A 16,857-nucleotide genomic window follows, 5' to 3' on the forward strand; every position below is an offset into this window, starting at 1 on the left:
AGAATTGAATTTAACAACCACAAAAAAAAGCATACTCCAGTAATTAACTATTAAAATACATATGTGAACAATATTCGCAGTGACCCTTCCTCCACCAGTCCGTGCAAACTCTGGTAGCTAAGCAGTGTAGCTGGAGAAGTTAAAGACTGGACTATACTATTTATCTCCAGAGTGTTCATTTGTAATATGCTGCAGCTGACTGGCTGGGCTTAAAACAGTGATGCCTTAATATGGAAGTCAGATGTTGTCAGGTGGTCATAGGTCCGGAAGAAGGTTTCTTTTCTAATCGGCTGTATTGAATGTAGTGGTTAGGATTTTTTTTTTGTGTGTATGTTTAACTTTGTAAAACAGTTAAACACAGGGCCTGGCTCATAAGAGAATCGTGAGAAGTGAGGAAAGTATGAGAGTGCATATTGCCAGTAATGGTTTAATATGAAAAAAAGGCTGAGCCACGGCCTTTGTATTGCATTAGAATTTCCACATGCATATTGGTATGGCATCTTCAGTACTGGAACATTTTGTCTTATTAAGTTTTCTCTACTATTAATCCAGTCCATGTGATTTGTAATAATGTTTCAGGGTGAAATTACTGTAATTCATGGCGATAAATGAATTTGTAAGGTGCTAAAATATGCCAATGGTCAAAGAATAATACGAATAATAATGACTTTTTAAATAATAAAACTCAATAACCGGTTCTTAGGACAGGTAGTTTAAGACTATAGGCTGTGGTTGGTAAGCAGCATACCTTTTAATGCATTCATGCCTTTGACTATGATTTAGCCAATCAGATTTTAGAACCCTGACATTTTTGTAATGTCAGTTTTATTATTACAATGTTGTATTTTAAACAAATTTAAGTTTTTTAGTTCAAATAATAAGTTCAAAATGCAGTGCTGAGTTTTTTTTTTGTTTTGTTTTGTTTTTTTAAATAGCATCACTAACTCCCCCACATAAAATAATGGTGCATCAGTTTGTTCTTGGTCGAGATTTCATTGAAGAACCACTTTTGGGTTCCTGAAGAACCATGTTTGTAATAGAGATATGTGAGCATAAAGAACCTTGACATCAAGCGGAGGTTCTTCAGAACTTTCCTCATATTAAAACAGTTCTGTTACAAACATGGCTCTTAACAGATGTTCTGTTTGCTGATGTCGTCACAGCTGTACCCGCTGTCCGCTCTGATTGGGCTGCTGTTGAATGGCTTTGGCTCTGCGTTTGATTGAGCTGGTTCGTTTGCTCACTTGGCTCTGAATATTCAGCAGAGTCGAGACCGGGCACTGATTTGTTTTTGTGCAAAAGGCAAACTTTAAAGTGTGTGTGTGTGTGTGTGTGTGTGTGTGTGTGTAGCTCACAGCGGCGGTGTAGATCCTGACATCAGCTCACAGCGGAGGCTCATGTTAAATGCAGGATCCCAGCTCAGCCAAGTGGCCTGATAAAACATAAAACACTGTCTGTGAATTAGTGCTGAGTGTGTATGTGTGTTTGCCCTCCGCTCGTGCAAGCCAGTCTCTCTCTGCACCTCCTAACTCCTCTCGCGCCTGTGTCTCGCCTCGCTCTCGCGCACACACACCCTTAATTTTATTTCCACCTTTCTTTCTTTCTTCCTGTTCTGTATTCGGCCTAAGAGAAATCTGAGCATTGTGTGTCACTTTTAAATAAAGGTGCTTAGTTTTGATATTCATTAGTCATGATGCAGAACCCATTCTAAAAGAAGTTGTGTGGTTTTCGGAGTTCCACGGGGTTCTGTTTTAGGGTTGGGGTAACTGATGCAACTGAACAACCGAATTCTGGTGTTGACGTAGTTTTTGGGTGAGGGTGGGCCTATGCACAGGGTTTGAGGTGTTGAACAGTAGAACCATAGTAGAACCACTTTTGGTTCCATAAAGAACCAGAGATGTGAGAGAGTGAAGAATCAAGAGCAGCGCCTTACCCTTTAAAAGGGTCTGTGTGACCGTTACGGTTCTTTGTGGAACCAAATGTGGTTGTTCTGTGGCTTTGCTCAAAGAACCTTTGGTAGCATCTTTTCTTTTTAAGAGTTTAGACTAGTAACACATCTATTCTGATGTCTAGCTGATGTCATTTCAAGGACCCTTAAAGCCAATGATATCCCCTCCCATACTTAAGATTTTGTAAAGGTCTTATGAAACCTTTTGTGAATCTGGCTCCAGGTTGAAAAGGCGAGGCCTTAGAATATCCAGCAGTGGCCAGTGGGTCAGAGACTGGCCACTGATGAATAGGTAAAGGGTGTAGAGTTGATAAAGTCACACACACTGAGCGCTCACGTGTCATGCTTTTATCTCGAAGCGTGTATGCTTGTTTGTTTGAGTCATTGCTATGCAGTGAAAATGGTAAGTTTTTGGAAAAGGTATTAAAAAGCCTAAATTGTCATTTTAGAAGTTATGCAGCAACCCTGTCCTGAATTGTTTGAGGACACACTGGAAGGAAGTGTTTATTCATTTACAGCGAGTAATCACAAACACGCAAAAGAGGTTTTATACGGATATAAACTCTTACACTACGCTCCTCGTGCTGTTGATGCTTCTGGCCACTCTCTCTGTTTTCCGTCTGTAGAGAATTGAACTGTGCGTGTTTAGAATTGCATTTGAGACTAATACGCATGGAAAAGCTTTGAAATTGGTCAAACATTTTTCCTCTATTTTCCGTCTGGTTAAGGCCAGTTCCTAACAGGGTGTCGTGACAGGATTTGTATAGGGCGGGGAAAAAAGAAAGAGGGGGAAAGATAGCTGAGGCTTGTTTATAATCAGTGAAATGCTGTTTATCTCAGAGAGTTCTGTGGCTACATTAAATCACTTTAGATCAGTGCTAACTTTGCGTGATACCGAATTGCCCATATGTAGGACTGAAATACGTTTGCGACCACTACCACAGACTGACTGATTGCAAAGCAGTGGAGAATGTTTTGAAGGATCTTTTCATGTTTTGGTTCAAAAAGGGCTAATTTAAGTTGAGGGCTCGCACTAAAGACTAACTTTAGCAGAAGCTTTTTTCCTTGGTTGGAAAATGGTTATATAGCCATGCTTGGTACATAAGACCACTCAAAAATCATAAGTGGACCTAAAAAAGGATTAAGATTCAAGAATGGATTTGCTTTATTTTTAATGATTTTCTTTTTTTTTGTTAGAAGTATTTCATTAAGTTGATTCCTAAATACCAGGTTGAGTAGAAACATCATGTACTATATATTAAGCCAATTCCAAATAGTTATGAAACATATCCAGCTGACAGTGGTTCTGAGAAACTGACCAGGTGTAGAACTGGTAGCAGAGTCAAAGATATTGGAAAGTCATACATCATGCATGATAGCTCTGCATGTACACACATGGACAAAATTGTTGGTACCCCTCGGTTAATGAAAGAAAAACCCACAATGGTCACAGAATAACTTGAATCTGAGAAAAGTAATAATAAATAAACATTTTATGAAAATGAAAAAATGAAAATCCATTCATTTTTAATCACGCTTCAACAGAATTATTTTAATATGTAAACTCATTAAACAGGCCTGGACAAAATGATGGTACCCATGAAAAAAATGTGACCATGTGGGGACATGGGACATGTTAAATCAAGGTGTGTCCACTAATTAGCATCACAGGTGTCTACAATCTTGTAATCAGTCAGTGGGCCTATATACAGGGCTACAGGTAGTCACTGTGCTGTTTGGTGACATGGTGTGTACCACACTCAACATGGACCAGAGGAAGTGAAGGAAAGAGTTGTCTCAGGAGATTACAAAAAAAAATTATAGACAAGCATGTTAAGGGAAAAGGTTCTAAGACCATCTCCACGCAACTTAATGTTCCTGTGACTACAGTTGCACATATTATTCAGAAATTTAAGATCCATGGGACTGTAGCCAACCTCCCTGGACGTGGCCGCAGGAGGAAAATTGATGACAAATCAAAGAGACGGATATTATGAATGGTAACAAAAGAACCCAGAAAAACTTCTAAAGAAGTTAAAGGTGAAATGTGAAAACAAATCATAAAAAAGCCAGACTGGAATTTGCCAAACTACATGTTGACAAGCCCCAAAGCTTCTGGGAGAGTGTCCTATGAACAGATGAGACAAAAATCTAACTTTTTGCCAAGGCACATCAGCTCTATGTTCACAGATGGAAAAATGCATATCAAGAAAAGAACACTGTCCCTACTGTGAAACATGGAGGAGGCTCTGTTATGTTCTGGGGCTGCTTTGCTGCATCTGGCACAGGGTGTCTTGAATCTGTGCAGGGTACAATGAAATCTCAAGACTATCAAGGGATTCTAGAGAGAAATGTGCTGCCCAGTGTCAGAAAGCTTGGTCTCAGTTCTCAGTCTTGCAAAAGGATAATGACCCAAAACACAGCTAAAAACACCCAACAATGGCTAAGAGGCTAAGAGAATGGCTAAGAAGAATTGGACTATTCTTAAGTGGCCTTCTATGAGCCCTGACCTAAATCTTCAAGGGGTTTATCCCCTTTCTGCAGACCCATCTTAAACTTACTCTGACCAGTTTGTTTTGAGCATTATGTGAAACATCACAAACATCACTTGGGTTGTCTGCTTTAGAGCAGACATGAAATTTGTGTTGAAATTTCCATCTTTTCAAAGTGGACAAAAGTTACTGTATTAGAATCCGTGGATCTATTCAGAGATTTCTTATTCATTTTGACACTGAACAAGCGCTGAGATTTGGTTATCAATATGCTCTTATTTGCTTATCTCAGTGTCTCAGTCCACAAGCTAATTGCTGTTATGCTCATGTTTCTGACAGACTAAGGAGGAAGTGGCGTCCACACTGGAAGCAGTGCAGAACATCCAGAGCGTCTCGCAGGCCCTGCAGAAGAGCAAAGAGAACTACAACAGCAAGACTCTGGAGCAGGAGCGCATGCGCAAAGAAGGGGCCACGCAGAGAGACCTCGACAAGGTACACCCACATACCCACACGCCTACAAAGCCATATTCCAAGAGACAAAAGACCGTTTAACTCTGACTGTGTGCTTTGTGTTTTATTCTGCTGTATGTTACACACACCTACAATGACAGTGAGGCATTTTGAGTCACTGGGCTAACCATATCTTGGAGGCCCCTGTCAGGCCCCTGTCAACTTACCTAAGCATAGCATGACCCTGCTCTGACCCTGGCTTTCTAAGCTGGGTTATGAGAAAGAGAATTTCGTTGTACTGTAGGAGTGTATCGGTACAATGACAATATATCCACTTAATATTTATTATTATACTATTTGCAAGCATGTTATTTTTGCCCCCTGGTGGCCAGGACACTGTGCTACAGCCCAGTGCACCTTGTACACACCATACACTCACCCAGTTCAAAGGCAAATAAACATATTTGTTGAAGTAATAGCCATTCCTGGTGCACAGATACACTATATGTCTAAATGTTTGTGGACACCCTAATAAATGCATTCATCTACTTTAAGTTGCACCCTCTGCTGAAACAGATGTGCAAAAACACACTCACGGCTCGAGAAAAAGTATAAAATATAGAAGTATAGAATAGGACTCTCTGGAACAGATGAACATGAACCTATTAGCACCATGCCTAATGCCAAGTGTGGGCTCCAGGGGTTTAAAGTCTCCCTGCATTGAGATGTGGAGCAGTGGAACTGTGTTCTCTGGAGTGATGGTGATTCATCAAGTGCTTTTGGGATGAGTTGGGGAGTTGGGGATGAGGTGGCGTGGTGATCATCCTGACCTCAGTAATGCTCTTGTCGCTGAATGAAATCAAATTCTCACAGCAATGCTTCACAATCTGGTAGAATACCTTCTCTAAACAGTAGAGTAGAGTTACTCCAACAAAAATGGCACAAAAAAATGAATGAGCAGGTGTCTCAATACTTTTGTCCATGTAGTGTACAGATAGGGTGTATAAGCAGGCAGCTACAGGCTTCCTGTAGCTGCCCGCATCAGATTTAAAACCCTGACGCTGGCCTACAAAGCCAAGAACGGACCAGCCCCTCCGTATCTGATGGCAATGGTCAAAAGCCGATCCGCACCAAGAGCCCTTCGAGCTTCAAGTACGGCTCGGCTCGACCCGCCATCCCTCAAAATCCGCGGAAGACAAGCGTCCAGGCTTTTTTCTGTCCTGGCACCAAAATGGTGGAACGAGCTTCCCCTGGGTGTCCGAACGGCCGAGTCGCTCACTGTCTTCAAACGCAGACTGAAGACCCACCTCTTCAGAGAGTACTTGGACGAATAGTTCTATGGTCGCCTTATTGTATTGTGTTTAGTAATGTCTAAGCTTAGAGGTATCTTTTGAATTATTAGCCTATTCTAACTAGCTAAGGTTTTCTTGGGTAAATAGCAAAGCACTTTGTAAGTCGCTCTGGAGAAGAGCGTCTGCTAAATGCCGTAAATGTAAGACAAATTGCAGCATGAACATGCCCAGTGTCCATGAATAGTCAATGATGTCATGTTGGTGCTGTGTGTGTCCATTTAACAGCAAAAATGATCTTGAGGAGATTTTAAGGGAAAACTGTGACTTCTATTGATGTTCTGTTTCTAAATCAGTTACTTTTACTCTTTACTTTTTTATTGTTTATTTGATTTGCTTTTTTATTCATATTAACCAGCATATTAACATTGAGCACTTTTAACAGGCTGCTTAAATAAAAGCCTACACCCTTGATTTGTTGTGTCTTGGTGTGATTTAATAGACTGGAGTGAAGGTCAAGAAAGCCACAGAAGTGTACAAGTCCTACGTGGAGAAGTACGCCAGCACCAAGACGGAATTTGAACAGAAAATGGCAGAGACTACGCAGGTATGCGTGTGTATGTAGAATTCAGTGAAGACTGTGTGTGTGTCTGTCTCCATGCTTGCGGTGGTTTGTGTATCATTGGGAAGTTGTGTTTTTTCCTCTGTAATGGGATCAGTGTGGTCTTTCAGATTGGAACCATCTGAGATGATTCGATAGTCTATATCAAAATCAGACGCACATGCACTCCCAAACATACGTACACGCACACGCGCACACACTAACACACACACACACTAACACACACAAGTGTGTTCCTGTGGTCACGCGTGCTCATCTTCATGCTGTAATTATCCTGTTTCCACTCGTTTATTCGTGCTTTCACCCGTTTCCTCTCCGCTCCTCATGTCTGCCTAAACCCTAACTGTCAGTCTGAGAAGAGCGTAAACATGAGATCAGCTTTGAAACACACAGAGACACACACACACACTTTCTTCATTTCTACTGTGTGTTCCCAGACCACCCAAACAGATGCCTTACAGGAAGTGCCAACAACAAAAGAGGGATCACTTTCTCACACACACACACACACACACACACACACACACACACACACACACACACACACACAGTTCTATAAAGGAACTGTTGCTTTGATGGTGAAGGTTATTTTTATTGTTTTCCATCCTTATTGTTCACATACTCTACATGTCCATGTCACACAGCTTGTCTTGTCCCTGTAGATAGGGATTGTCAATAGAATAGGACTCTCTGGAGCAGATCAACATGAACCTATTGTCACCGTACCTAATGCCAGGCATGGGCTAAGGAAGTATGAAGCCCCCAGCATTGAACTCTGGAGCAGTGGCACTGTGTTCTCTAAAATGTTGGTCTGCATCCAATACATTTGGGATAAGTTGGAAAAATTTAATATAGAATGATGAGCCCAGTATCGTGAATTTCATCGACTCGAAATGGTAAAAATATCATGTCACAGTATTTCACGATTTTATAATACACAATATTTTGACATGCAGACAAACTGCACCAGTAGCAGCAGTAGCAAGCACTGATAAAAGTCATGATAAGCTCAGAAAAACATGTTGAAAAAGCAGATGCCTCATTTCTGTATATCAAACCGAAAAACACAAGAGAATGAACAGCCAGGTCTCAATTTTATACCGGGTAACAACAGCACCTCAGGAAAAGGGTCAGCTGGCGAAGTTGATGGCCAGGAAGCCCATGGCCAGTAAGACAGACCACATGAGATAGCAAGAAGTCATACAAAGAATGTTAATATCAGCCTGTGCTCTCTATTTATTGAATTTCAATTTGTACTCATTTTAAACTCAATTTATTCAACTTCTTATAAAATGTATTCAAACTATAGTTTATCTTAATCAAGTGTCTCTATTTCATGTACAGTTATAATTCTATTCCAAACAATTGTAGTACATTGCTTGGTTGTAACGCTTTTAGTAAAAGACTTTTTTGCAAGCTTTCCCCTTTGCTGCATCTCCAGTCTGTGTAGAACATTATCTACAACTCTTTGGTTGTGCAGTACATAAATAAAGTTTAAAGTTTACTGATGAAGAAGCAGCGATAATTAGTAGCTAATAGCTTGATCCTACTGTTTTTTAAAGTCTTGTTTAACACATGGAAAGTGGGTGGTTTTTTGCTGCCTCACATATCAGTCAAATAAGTGTGTTTGTGTCTGTGTGGACAGAAATTCCAAGACATTGAGGAAAGCCATATCCAGCATATGAAGGAGATTATCCAGTCATACTCTTGCTCAGTCGAGGACACGCACAAACAAATTGAAGAGGTGAGTACGTACACACACACACACACACACACACACATAGATACACAGGGACATTCAGGGACATTCTGTAGTCTGTTTGATTACTACCGACTTTCATCTCATCAACCTTTGGCTGAAGGTTAGACAGTGTTTTAATCACTGGGTCATATGAGAAGCAATTAAGAAGTAGTTAAACCTTCATTAGCCACATTTTGGCCTGGCCCGAGCAAACGTGTGTATATGTGTGTAACTGATTATAGACACTTGTGGCATGGCTATGATACCTACAAGTATTTTGCACTGTGTTGTGTTGTCATTTCTGAAAGTTTAGAACGCTAGTTACTGACAGTTATCCAGGAGACTTACATTTAACACCTTACAAACTAGGTCTGTTATTCTGTTTAATTAATTCTAATGCATAAACTATTTTGAGTTATTTGGAAACATTTGGTTTAGCTTATTATGTGGAGTTCAACAGGGTTCTACTTTAGGGTCTATGAAACTGATGTTAATTGTGATAACACAGTTGTGTGAGTGACAAAATGCAGCATTAAGGCCTCAAACAGTGTCTTTACTCACTAAAGTACTCATTACTCTTATAGGTGTGGCCAGAACCCAATTACAACTTTTTAGCTAAATTAGAAGAAAATATTAGGTGCTTCTTCTAAAACAAGGTTTGATCTTTTGACAAAAGTCATTATTTTGAGAAAACAAATGATTATTTTGATATAGTAAGTCAAATATCCAGTAAAGCAAGTCATTATTATGGCTGTTTTGTTCATTATTTTTGTCTTATGGTTTGAGCTGACCTTTAGTTTAGTGTAGAGTGTGTGATTTTCTAAAAGCCTTGTTAAAGCGTCCCAATAAATGTTAGGTATAAAATGTAATATAATGTAATATATTAATCAAATTTGTTTTTAGGTGTTTTATTTTTGTTCATCAAATTAATAACAACAAGACATGGCAGTCATTTATTTATTTTCTTATTATTTTTGTATTTCTGGTGTACTGTTGCTAACACAACTTGTCATGGCAAGTTGTGTAAGGCTTGGTGGTGATTAATCACAGCACAGAATGTAATGTGCTGAATCTATTGCTTTATGGGAATATTCAGATGTATCCGTCATCTATAACTCGCTTTACCATAATCAAGTTCAAGACTAACTCTGTGTCTTCTTCAAGTATGCTCTCTTATACTTGTCTGTACTGACCATAGTAATGACCATAGAGGGTGCTAGTTATCCACATATGGACTTGTGTACACACACATACGTATATATGGAGGCGTATGGAGCTACATACATACATACATACATATGCACACACACATACGAATCATGACTGTAATTAATTAAGGGAGTGCCTGAAGGTGAGTGATTGCTCCTAAAAACAGCTGGAAAGTCCTACAGTCACACAACAAACACACGCTTGAACTCACTCTGTCGTCGCGATGATGATTCCATGATGACTGGCCTTGGAGACTCTAGGCTTATTACCAGTGAGTGTGGGAAACAAGAGCAGTGGTGAAATCGGGCCATTGAATGTGAGCAGAATTTATTCTAATATAGCTAATAGACCCTTACTGCAGATAAGCAGCTAATTCTCACAGCTGCATAAAGCAAGCTGAACAGTTCTTATTCTAAAATGTAAGCTCTTTAGCTTTGCTATCTTTATTTTTTAAGCCATTATATCTTTGAAAAGGGTTGGTTTTTATGTGGTCTTGACAGTATTGATAGTGACTGCCCCATTTATGAGACTTCATATTCATAAATAGGTATCATAGTATAGCGGGTGGGTTTGTTATGTAATAAAGAATAATGCTGTTTATTTGTGGCTGCACTCTTTAACAAAAGGGCTCCAGGGCTCCCACTACAGTCGGGAAGTGCAATTCACTTGTGCCACCCCAGACACGCTTTTCACATGCATTTCTGGACAAGCTGAAAGGTCCAGGACAGTTACTAAGAAAGAAAGTAGCATTTGATTCATATTTTCTTACACAAATATGACACTCGAGAGTTGTACTGCCCACTTCTCTAAAGTTATATAGTGCAGATATAGCAGCGTGTCGAGCTCAGAGTGGCAACGATAAAGGGGCTACTCTTCCGGTTACAAGTCAGTGGAACTTCAGTGTGATTTTGAAGCTGTTATTGTAAGGAAAAATTATACATAATGCTGCTTTGAGGTCTTCTTTAGTAAAGGCGGTGGCTTTAGATAGAGGCATGGCTTGGTTTAACAGTTCTTTATATACAGAGGGTTTTTTTTTTTTTTTTTTTTTTTTAATATAGAACCTTTTAGGTAGAGGTCAAGCCCCAAAAAGGATTCCTCTATTTTCAGGTCTATAGAGTTGTAAATAGGTACTTTTTACAGACATTTTTGCCTGTGTGTAGCATGTGTGGGTATGTATGTAAAAGCACAGCTGTGTGTGGATGTGTGTGTGTATTAGCGTACTGTAAGCAAGAGTGCGTGTGAGAGAGAGAGAGAGAGAGAGAGAGAGAGAGAGAGAGAGAGAGAGAGAGAGAGAGAGAGAGAGAGAGAGAGAGAGAGAGAGAGAGAGAGAGAGAGAGAGAGAGAGAGAGAGAGAGAGAGAGAGAGAGAGGGCAAAAAGCAGACACATGCAGATGGTGACATCACACCGCTCTCGTTCTCACGGGAGGGTGTGTTGCACCTGACCGCTCGCGTATGCCATGCAAGCCTTTACCTCACACAAACATGCACGCATACCCCCCCACCCCCACTTCTCTACTCTCCTAGTGTCTGGACTAGGAGGGCTAATGTACTCCACTTCGCCAGAGGGATTCGGAAGTGGGTAGGGGTGGTACAGTGTGTGTGTGTGTGTGTGTGCGTGCGTGCCTGCGTTTGTGCATGTGTGTATGCACGACTTTGTTACACTGCCAGTATCACGAACGTTTCGCTGCGTGAGGGAAGCTGACAGAGGCACTCTGGGGGCACTTCCAGTTCGCGCCTCGTCATCTGCTCCTTCTCCCCTGGCCTGAGAGCGAGCAAGCAAACAAACAAACAAGCTGATAAACAGCGCAACACCGCACGGCATTAACCGCACCCCCCTCTGGGCAAGCACTAAAAACAAAGGCTAGATGCTGGCAGATCTCTCTCTCTCTCTTTTGGATGAGGCAGTAAGCCTCTGACACGAGTTTTAAAGCTGTGCTTAGCGCTCTGGAGGGAGGAGGATGTCTCAGCAACCAGAGGAAGAAGCGCCAACATATTGCTTTTGTCACCTGCTTTGAGTGCTATAAAAACAAAGGCATTAAAAACTGCCCCTGAGGACACTGGCTGTCACTTGCTAAGTCCTCAATGCACAGACCCTTTCGAAACCTCCCCAACCCCCCTAAAACACACACACTTCTTCATGTGAGTGTCTGGGATGCCTTGCTAAAGTCAGATCCCCCTGCGGGCACCAGTTTCAGTGCTGCAGCATTAGGAGTATTTTCAGTACCATAATGCTGGGAGTACAGCATTATATCATTATACTAGTAGACCTCCCATATTGCAATCAGTCACGAGCAGACACGCCCAAGACTTTTCAGTAGATCATAATGGCTAAAAATATTAATTACATTTTAATTATGGTCTTTATTTGAAAAAAGGCCTTTTTTCATTGTACCATTTTATTACATCTTCTATGTCATTTTCATCAAACCTTGTTTATTCAACGTGACAAAATACACAGAAAATAAAAGGACGGAAAACTAACTGCAGTAATTGTAGGTGTGATTCTGGCGTCTGGAGTTGGTTGGTTAGATAATAGGTGGTTAAATAATATAACCTAGGCTACCGTTGTACCTAATTTGTGCTATACTGATTTCTGGATCATAGTCAAAAAGGTATACCTGCTTTGTTTTTGTTTAGCAGCTTAAAAAAGGACAAGTGTCGGACAAGTAATCACCATGTCTTGGTTTACTGAATTTGTCTGAATTTCATTGGTGTATATATTTAATTATATTCTGTGTTTTAGAGATTGGGTGCTGCTGTTTGTGTTGGTGTTGGTGTCACAGTTATTTTTGTATTAATATACTTTCTATGCCCTTAATGTTCTACAACATGGATTCTAAACTGTTATTTTTTTTAATGCAAATGAGTTTAATTTGGAGTATTTCTGTATGCAGGTGCACAAAGAGTTTGTGAACAACATGGACAATACCTCTGTGGAAAGTCTAATCCAGAAACTGGCTGAGAGCAAAGGGACCGGAAAAGAGAGGCCAGGTAAGAGAATACATAAACACCCTGGGTGGTATTTTAGAGAATGTAAATAAAACTGCTTCATGTTAGCTAAAAAATAAAGAAATGCTAACAGCACTCACTTGGGGCAGATGTGCAGTTCTACGAGCTTGTGTTTCTTGTTTGGAGAGTTTTTAACCACTTTTCTGGAGAAAAAGCACTGTTATTAGTAAGGTTTCTCCGTTCAAAAATGAAGAAAATCACTTTCTGATGATGCATCCTGATACACAAGGGTGGACTGTTTAACTAGCTGAGATGTAGATGAAGTGATGTACGATAAGACAAATCTTAAATAACTGAGTTCTGTCAGACTGTTGAGGCTGAGAGCACGATGCTGCTCTACGGTAGATTACATAACACAACCGTGAACATGCTACATGATCATCATTAAGTTGAATTAGAAATGTAAGTGGAGGGAAGACACTGAAGTTACCCTACAGGATCTGCCTTTGAAACTCTGCTGTCAGGGTTTCAAATTTAAACACCGTTTGAACCTTAATTCACTTATCTTACTGTGTTTACATGCACTATACACTGATCAGCCATAGCATTAGTACCAGTAGTGCCTAATATCGAGTAGTAGATGTCGACACAACAGATTTGACCATTCAAGGCAAGACCTCTGAAGGCATCGTGTGGTATCTGGCTCCTAGTGGGGGCCTCCATGGATCGCTTCAGTGAGCCTTAGGTGCCCATGATCCTGTTGCCGGTTCTCCACTTGTTCTATCTTGGAGCACTTTTGGTAGGTACTGACCGCTGCATACCAGGACAAACCTACGTGATGGTGGCTCAGATGTGGCTCAGCCCTTTTTCCTGCTTTTAACACATCACCTTCAAGAACTGACTGACTTCACTTTGACCTTTTGTTTTATTAGAAATGGAAAAAAAGATACATAAACAGCATTTACATGCATTTACCCTGCCCTACAACCCTGTTTACAGAAGAAGGTTGGAGACGTTACTTTCCAAGATTATGATTGTGTCTGAAATGTAACAAATGCTGCCTACTCTGACCGTATTCCCGAATTGGGAAAGCTCCCAGTCATGTCCGAATCAAAGTGCAGTATTACAGACTTCCTACAGTCTATTTAAAATGGCATTTGGTTAATGCTAACACAGCTAAACGCTAACAGCTAGCGGGGTGGTCATCAATGTATTGACACCGTCAGGACATATTATTGCCTTTTTAATTCAGTTACAGATAACTTCATCACTGTGTTGTCCTCTAGAGCACTGACTTACGAGACAGCAGGGGGTAGCAAGGCGTCAATGCCGAGGCAAATGCCTTGACTTTGAGGCAGCTGCCTTCAGTTATGGACACAGTCTGTACTTCCAGTCTTTTTGGATCCATTCATCTTGAAACATTCACACAGTTTTTAAAAAAAATGTCTTATGATACCAAGTGTGTGTATGTGTGTGTGTGTGTATGGGTGTGAGAGATTCAGAGCATTACTGGCCAACTGAGCGTGCATGATACCCTTTCCTTTATTGGGGATTAAAAACGCGCACACTTGTTACACTGCAGACACACTCTGCGAGAGTTTCCCCCTTGATTGCTGTAGCATGGCGGAGTTTATACAGGAGGTTTTGCTAATCTGTGACCCTTGGAAGGGCTCTCTGCTCGGGGGGCCTTTAGGCAGAGCGAGCCGTCACATGCAAACTTCCAGCGTCACATGCTAAGCGGAATGTCAGGGTTGCCCACCTTTACGGGAGATTAAACCAATCGAGTCTGATGGGCCTCAACACAGCTCAGCTCTCGCGCCCTGCACTCACTCTGCTGTTATGTTTCTCCTCTCTCCGGCGCTCTCCTTTCTGACCCTACTGCTTGACCTCTCGCCATCTTTTTCTGACTCATTTCTTAATGAGTTAACATGCAACGGGGGATGCATGTTAATTAAGAATGCACCTTTTGTATATTGTTGCGGTCATGCAAAAACCTTATATCTCCATCTGATGAGTAGATCAGTTGAAATGCTCTGGAATTATAATTATAATAGTGGTGTGAAATGTTTTTGCTTTGACGTCCACTGAATTGTGGAGATACAAGGCTTTTGTGTGACGATAGCAATATGCATTTTCATAGTTACAGGTTCAAGTGCTGCTGTTTTGCCACTGAGGGGTATAGTCTGATAGTCTGAATGATTTGTCCCACAGTTAAAATATGTATGAAATAAATAATATGAATATAAATAATACAGCCACATATTTCAGGTAAGGTGTGCTATTAATCAATGCTGAAGTATAATTCCTTTATTTTTAGTGATATACATGTGACATTCTAGACATTCGGTTTCTATTAGTGTGTTTATTATCTTGTAATACTGTTACAATGTATTTTCCCACATGGTTTTGTTGGCATGGAAAAACGAAATGGTAGAAAATGCAGTCAGAGCAGTGGGCAGTGTCATGTGACCACTGATGAAGGACTAGACCAACAGCTGAGCTTCTGTCTCTGCCTTTACATCTACAAGGTGGGCCAACTAAATATGAGTGTCTAATAGAGCTAAGCGGACAGTGAGTGGACACAGCGTTTAAACACTCCAGCAGCACTGCTGTGTCTGATCTACTCATACCAGCACAACACAAACTGACACAGCACCACCATGTCAGTCAGTGTCAATGCAGCACTGGGAATGACCCACCACCCAAATTCTACCGGCTCTGTGGTGGTCCTGTGGGGTCCTGACCATTGAAGAACAGGGTGAAAGGAGGCTGATGAAGTATACAGAGAAACAGGTGGACTACAGTCTGTAATTACAGAACTCCACAGTGCTCCTGTATGGTAGGTAGAGCTGATGTAATGGACAGTGAGTGTAGAAACAAGGAGGTTAATGTTGTGGCTGAGACCTTTTACATTGAGCCCTTTGTGGTGCTATGCAAAAGGTTCTGTAAATGAACAGGTTCCCTCAGTATGTACACTTACAGTACACTAGTGATGTCACTGAGTTAAGAACTGTAATGCATTACACAACCTACCTTGTCACCTCCTTGACCCCACTTTTTGACATTGAATAAATCTGTGTGTATGTGAGCACACAGTGGACCTAGGGGTCCAGACGCAACATCCGGGCTTGCGCTCGGGTGCGGGTTTGTTGTGACAGCGGAATTAATTGAGGCTAAAAACTGTTTCGGCCAACAAAGCATTCCGCCCCCGTATCAAGCTGTTCATTAGGGATTGCGCCGCTGTCAGAACAATAACGCGTCCGGCGCGGTGATCAGCAGAGAGAGGTTGAACAAACTTTAGACCACAGAAACAATCCTGGAATGACACGCTGAGGACTGGCGGGGTGAGATAGAGAGAGGGGGGGGGAGACGGAGGAGAGAGAGGAGAGAGGAGGTCACTGAGATCCAGCTGAGCTGTTAACTGGCAGCGAGCCAGGCACGCAAACTCCCCATCCCAGACACACACCACCACGCACGCGCAGTCTACAACAGCATCTCCCGTACACGCATGACCGCGTGCTTCGCTAGTACACGCGGTCACATGCGGCCGATTGCGTGTATAAATGTATATACCCTCACGCGTGTATTTGTTTGGCGTCCTTGTGGGGTATTTCCATTTCGGTCTGGATTGTAGCTAAGAAGTGCTGTCTACGGCTAACAGCCCCAAATTTGAAGGAAATTTCCACTGAAAATTATGGGAACCAGAAATCTGAAGAATTTAATACCTGTAACAGCTGCATCACCCAGTGTCATTACTTACATAAAATCATTGGGAATGCACTGCTCGATAAGAGAGTAATATTTTGGCCCTTTATATATATATATATATATATATATATATATATATATATATATAAAGATATATAAAGATTCATGTATTTCATAGAAGGACATAGAGGACATTTTTTATACAATTTAAATACACTGTCAATTTATGTAATTCTATAGCTAAGCGTGTGCCTGCGTTTGTATTTTTTTTTTTTTTATGCTCCTTCTATTTCTGGCAGCAGTGCATAAAAATGTTATTCTGTATTCAGACTTTATTACAACTATTACAACCCCTACATGATTACTCACTTTCTATAAATTTTATAATTGTCATACTATGTCAATTCCTTGATAAAAAAAATAATTAATTCTTGAAAATTTATATTAAC

The 16,857-nt window shown here is 40.9% G+C and overlaps 1 protein-coding gene across 5 annotated transcripts in view; it reads left to right on the top strand.

Moving 5' to 3' along the window:
• The window catches only part of fcho2 (FCH and mu domain containing endocytic adaptor 2), an 84,086-nt gene that overhangs the window by 32,908 nt on the left and 34,321 nt on the right, over positions 1-16,857 (top strand). For all 5 annotated transcript variants that reach the window (XM_072673902.1, XM_072673918.1, XM_072673926.1 and 2 more), the window contains exons 5-8: positions 4,780-4,932; positions 6,682-6,786; positions 8,447-8,545; positions 12,646-12,742. In XM_072673902.1, the coding sequence (XP_072530003.1) occupies positions 4,780-4,932; positions 6,682-6,786; positions 8,447-8,545; positions 12,646-12,742 (454 nt within the window). The remainder of the gene's footprint in view (positions 1-4,779; positions 4,933-6,681; positions 6,787-8,446; positions 8,546-12,645; positions 12,743-16,857) is intronic.

The sequence above is a fragment of the Salminus brasiliensis genome, chromosome 1, assembly GCF_030463535.1.
Source record: "Salminus brasiliensis chromosome 1, fSalBra1.hap2, whole genome shotgun sequence".
NCBI lineage: Eukaryota > Metazoa > Chordata > Actinopteri > Characiformes > Bryconidae > Salminus > Salminus brasiliensis.